We start from the raw sequence: 6,000 nt of genomic DNA, 5'->3' as shown, positions 1-6,000 counted from the left end.
GTACCAACGTTTCAAATAAGCTACAATTTAATGGCATAACCACCAAAAAAGCATGGTGGTCCCCATGACTGGTGTTCTCCTACCATTTTCCTTGAATGTACTTTGTAATATAACAAAAACCTTAGCCACAGCAATCGGCCGGTCTGCTAGTAACCTATATATTTCTAATTTGTTCGAAACGTAATTGTTATTCTATCGTTAATGATACGAAATAAATAAGTCAGTGGCGCTAACATTTTTAGGTCAGATTCTCATTCGATTCAATTTTAGTTTTTTAACCACCATTATTATTAAATAGCGTAATCTAATGATAATACCTTTTACATTAATAATTTATACATATATTTACATTATATACAGTTATTCCAATACAAGAATTTACGCGTTACCTTAAAACATGAATTACAGGTGCTTTTTCATCAGACTAGACCAAAAATAAATACAATTTTCATTATTCTTTTATCAGAATTAGCACCGTTAATTTTTGCTTTTCCTTCTCTTCCTAAGCGAGCGTTCAAGTATTACGTAACGAATTTTGGGGGGGAGGGGGTCCTTTTTTAAATGTTACGGTGCGGGGCGGCGATTAAATTAGGCGTTATTGTTAATATTATTTTCGACTTTCCAGTACTTTACACCACATAATGGTAAATTTTAGGTATAAAGAGGTGGTGTAGGTGGTCACGAAACGTTTTACTATTGGGTACAGAAAAACGTTACGGGGCGTTATGTAGGGGAGGGGCAAAAATTGCGTGACGTAATACTTGAACGCTCCCTGATCCAATACAGAGACATAATACAATATTAATAATTCCAATAATCCAAATTACGTATGGGGGCTAATGCCATGAAGGCGACAATTTTATCAAGGTACCATGGAGGTAATTTTTGGTGTCTAAAGTCGAAACTCTGATACGTGGACTCTCGGACTGGAGTAGACTAAATCTAGTCCAATTTACCCCCAAGAAGACACAAGAGACTCTTCAGAAAGCCTCAGTTAGCATCGGAATAAATTGACGTATTGAATGACGTTCAGTTTCGCGGTCATTTGGAAGGGAAGGCTAAGTTAGCCTCTAAGTATGGTGTGCAGCAAGGCGAGACAGTACTTCACTCCGTGCCATCGTTTGCAACACAAGCGCAAATTCGGCCCCACATGGAGTACTGCTCTCACCTCTGGGCGGGGGCTCCCCAGTACCAGCTCCTTCCACTTGACCGTATACAACGCAGAGCGGTTCGAATCGTCGACGACCAATCCCTCTCCGAGCGGCTTGATCCTTTGGCGTTGCGTAGAGATGTGGGGTCACTCTGCATCTTCTACCGCATTTACCATGGAGAGTGTTCAGAATTGTTCGGATTAATACCTGCAGCTGAGTTTCGTCATCGGACGTCAAGGCAGAATACAATATACCATCCGTATCACCTCCACGCACGTCGTTGTAAAAAAAGAGCGTACCAATTCTTAAAAGGCCGGCAACGCACTTGCTGGCAATATGAGTGTTCATGGGGGGCAGCATCACTGAATATCAGATGAGTTACAGATAAATGTTATATAAAAAGCTTTTTCTCAATAAATAAACCAGAAACGGTTAAAATACCGAACGCTGTTCTCCTTCCAAAGCTGCCTCTAAAGCGAATAACCAAACCGGTAATTCATGGTAATATTACCGAGGTTAAAGGCCATTACCGCGCGGTAAAATACCGAACGCTGTTCTCCTTTCAAAGCAGGTATGCCTTTTATGCGGTACCTAACCAAAGCGGTAATTAATGGTAATATTACCAAGGTCATAGGCCATTACCGCGCGGTAATTCCAGCCTAAAATACAAAGTCAATGCACGAATTCGTTGACATTACTTCCATGAAACTGCTGTGTATTATCTACAATTACGCTTGTGTAGCCTTCTTGAACGTTTTGATTCTGTGGTAATTTCCCAAAGCTGCCAAAGTTTTCCGGTCGGCCATTTTGTCCATAGAACGAAATAAGATTCGTGTAACTATATTGATTCACTTCAGAACTCTCAATGGAGGAGCAAGATGACGAACTCGCTGAAAATGGTCTTTGGTTTTGTGGGTATGCGTAGTTCGGCAATTCTGGCTCTGTATAATTTTCGTTATAAAACATATCCTGGTAGCCATTTTGGTTCTGGTAGTCGTCGGTCTCGTATGTTGGTATTGTCGGCAGTAGAGTATATTCCGGAAATTGTGTGTAGTCTGTGCCGAATTCGTCATTTACTCTATCTGTGTGCCGGATGTGCGAGACCTGTGGGATGTGCGGGTCTGTGTTCGGTTTTGGCGCGCCTTGTTCCAAATTTAAAATTAAATTCTTCTCTTCGATGTCACTGTAATAGAAATGATAACTTGTTATACTTGTTATTTTTTTTTACTTTTTTTTAATTTTTTTTTTAAATTACGCTTCTTAAAATGCAATGCTTCATCATAGACTGCAATACATTTCATGACTTTAACATTTTAATTCAAGGCTTAACAATCGAATTAATGTCTGGCAAATTCATTTTTAGATTTTCTTATATTTAAATAACATAATATTAAAATTACAGACATTCTAAAATACTTTGAAATTTTTATAAAAAAAAAACTTAAAATCGCGTCTGGCACATAGTTAGCAATGTGAAAAATGTCTGGCAATAAAAAAAGTATGTCAGGTAGACTTATTTAAAAACGAAAAATTAAAAATTACGCTTCTTAAAATGCTTTTAAAATCCAGGATATTACTTGGACAGATAGGATGCGCACTAAAGAACGCAACCGCTACCGCCAGCCAGATAGCCAAGACTCTAACCGAAAGTGCAAGAAGGAAGACATATCACAAAATCAGCTGACCTAAAATTCTTTCTCGAAAACGTTGCTACCTCCCGTACTATTAATTCAATCGCTATAATCATTGAAATCAAACACGAATATCTTTAGAGATCCGAACATATTAACTATTTAAATAAATCTTAAGGGAATTAACCAGTCTCCAATCTCACTTATTTTGGCATCTTGTCTAGTATATGCCAGGCGCGCATTCTAAAAATGTCACGCGCAAACCTATTTTCAGCGAGAAATTAAAATTATAAATAATGGAGATAGAGTTCCGAGAGTTGGAGTTTTCTTTTGGAAATTTCCTCCTCTTTCAGAATCTTTTTTTGAAATTTCTTAAATATTAATAGTTTATTAAATATTGGCAAAAAACGAAATGCCATTTTTTTTTCATATGTAATACCACAAGAGCTTCAAAATTATCGGGTATTTCCCGATAGGTTCGTTGCAAACAATTAATATAGTCGTCATGACGACTATAGTCGTCATGACGTCGTCACGACTATATTTGTTTGCAACGTACCTTGAGGGAAATACCAGATAATTTTGAAGCTCGAGTGGTATTCGGGGGATTATTTTTCCGACCCAAATGTCGGCCAATAGAATTGCACCATGAGACGAAATGTACAGTTAACAAATAAGAATTTCATAATGAATAAAACAACTACTTAATACTTTTCTTGAAGCAACGACCAGAGAAAATTTTCACAAAAAAATTTCAGTATAATACCATGTAGGTTGTACCACGTGACGTCGAATGGTGCAATTCTATTGGCCGACATTAGGGTCGGAAAAATAATCACAAAAAATTATCAGTATAATACCATGTAGGTTGTACCACGTGACGTCGAATGGTGCAATTCTATTGGCCGATATTTGGGTCGGAAAAATAATCATCTTTAATTGTTTATAACTTTTGCAATTTTTTATGTGCTAATACGCGCTTTTGGCACATTTTTCTAGACGTCATTCCGGATCCAATGAGCTATCGCACATAATTTTAAGAGCAGTATCTCTATTTTGTAACATTTTCAACTTATCGACTAGACTAGTCTACACGAATTCAGAAACGAACCCAGAAAGGAAATTCGTTACATAATACTTGAACGCTCTCTAGAGGAAAATCTAAATTAATAAATATAGTTTAAAAAAACTATAAAACACGCTTTTAAAGCACATCAAACTAAAAAGTGAAGTGTTCATTACCATTTTCAGCCTAAATTAGGAATTATTTTTCACTTTTTAGTCCTAGCAGCAATACGTGTTGTCTCAATTTAATCGTATTGCTTTGTGGGCTTTTATTCATTGTTTTTTCGAGATAAACCTATGAAATTATTATATTGTCGCTGATTCTTTATAAGTGTACAAAGTTTGAATTAAATCTGTCCGTTTAAAGTGGGTCAAAGTTCAGTCCGAAGGAGTCGGTTACATACATACATACAGGTGAAGCTAATATAAAGCGTGTAGTAACCATCCATACCTTAGTACGTAGTTGACAGAGACAATACAATGCGGCCGGGAAGACCTGGAGTTGTGGACAATAGTCGCGTAGCTCTGCATCCACACCCAACCTCCAGATTTCGTGAGGAAGCGGTAATACCTCGATGTCACCTGGCCCTTGGTTAGTACTGAAACAAAACAAGCCGCTATAAAGACCACTTGACAGATAATTCCTTTATACTCTGATTTTTCATTCACTAGAATTCTGACATTTCATAATTGTTGCTACTGTTCTCCACCGAAAAAGGGACAAATTTGACCCATTTGAAGGCAATAAAAATAAAGAGTGTGTATACTTCTGTACACGCGTTAGAAGTTATACTTCTTTGGTGTATGGAAAAAAAATAACTAAAATGCAGTAGTGATTAACGATAAATATTAAAATTAATCGATAAAATTATTATTAGTAAATACTATCTCCGTCGTATATGAAATTGATTTATTAAAAACACCAAAATAATATTTATTTATTCACATTGTTTAATTGTACTGTTACGAAACACGTGTTCTAAATATAAAAAAAACTAGAATATACGACTTGAATATAGTTATTATCGATTTTCATGCCTCCTACAACTAACTTCATTCTGTTAATTTTGTGTCGCGGTGCGTGCGCATCGTAAAATTTCACTGTAATACATTTTTCATAACGCGCCTAAAGAAGTATAACTTCAAAAATAATAGGAAAATAGGAAGTAAAATTTTATTAATTTTTAGTAACATGTTACGATAATTGTTATGTATTTCAGAATAGCTTGTGATACTGTAGATATATCATTTCATATGACGTGGTGAACTTTAATAAGTCGTAGAAAAAAAAGTCATACTAAAATAGTACTTACATGTACAGTGCGAATGTCTCATATGAAGCACATCAGTTCCGTGGATATAATGATATAGTGTTTTTTCTATCAAGTCTTGCGGCTCATATCCCGTGAGAGATGCTACCCTGAAAATAAAAAAACAATATTTAGGACGTAATTCTTATATAAATGTTTTTTCTATTAACAGTTTATTGATATACAATATAAATATAAGGAAATATCAAAAAGGTTAGTCGACATCACAGGAGACCGAAGATCTGGCAGCTACCTCGGACAAAGAATTAGTCTAGCTATTCAAAGGGGGAACGCTGCCAGTATCTTTGGAACCTTGCCTAAAGGGACTCCTTTTAATAATATATTTTAGTTATTATATTTTAAGGTTACTTATTGTTCTTTTTTTGTACTTATTACATAATCATTTTATTATCTCTAAAGATGATTGAAATAGGTAGTAAATTATATCTTATACATAAAATTCTCGTGTCACAATGTTCGTTATGTTAATGTAACTCCTCCGGAACGGCTCGACCGATTCTTATGAAATTTTTTATGCATATTCAGTACGTCTGAGATATGGCTACTATATATATTTCAAAGCCCTAAGTGATAAGGAGTGTCCACCCCAAAAAAATATTTTTTATTATTTAGACACTTTTTTTTGTTTTTATTTTTTTATGATACAGCATACATCCTATCCAGCCATCCATCCAGCAGCATCCTCCTATTTTTTATTATTGTAGTTCTTTTCATTGAAGGAAAAATGTTTCCGAGAAATAATATACATGGCAAAACAACGTTTGCCGGTTCAGCTAGTATATGTATATAATTAAATATACAATAGTGAAATCAAAAATATGA

General features: G+C 35.4%; 1 protein-coding gene across 1 annotated transcript in view; it reads right to left on the bottom strand.

Moving 5' to 3' along the window:
* Positions 1-1,399: 1,399 nt before the first annotated feature.
* The window catches only part of LOC125058480 (single-minded homolog 1), a 44,107-nt gene continuing 39,506 nt past the window's right edge, over positions 1,400-6,000 (bottom strand). The window contains exons 7-9 of the mRNA XM_047662576.1: positions 5,161-5,267; positions 4,299-4,446; positions 1,400-2,334 (exon numbers count right to left, since the gene is read on the bottom strand). Of these exons, the coding sequence (XP_047518532.1) occupies positions 1,824-2,334; positions 4,299-4,446; positions 5,161-5,267 (766 nt within the window). The 3' untranslated portion in view covers positions 1,400-1,823. The remainder of the gene's footprint in view (positions 2,335-4,298; positions 4,447-5,160; positions 5,268-6,000) is intronic.

This window comes from Pieris napi, chromosome 18 (assembly GCF_905475465.1).
Source record: "Pieris napi chromosome 18, ilPieNapi1.2, whole genome shotgun sequence".
NCBI classification, from domain to species: domain Eukaryota; kingdom Metazoa; phylum Arthropoda; class Insecta; order Lepidoptera; family Pieridae; genus Pieris; species Pieris napi.
Note: the sequence above shows the minus strand (reverse complement) of the source record. Positions and strands in the feature narration are given on the sequence as shown.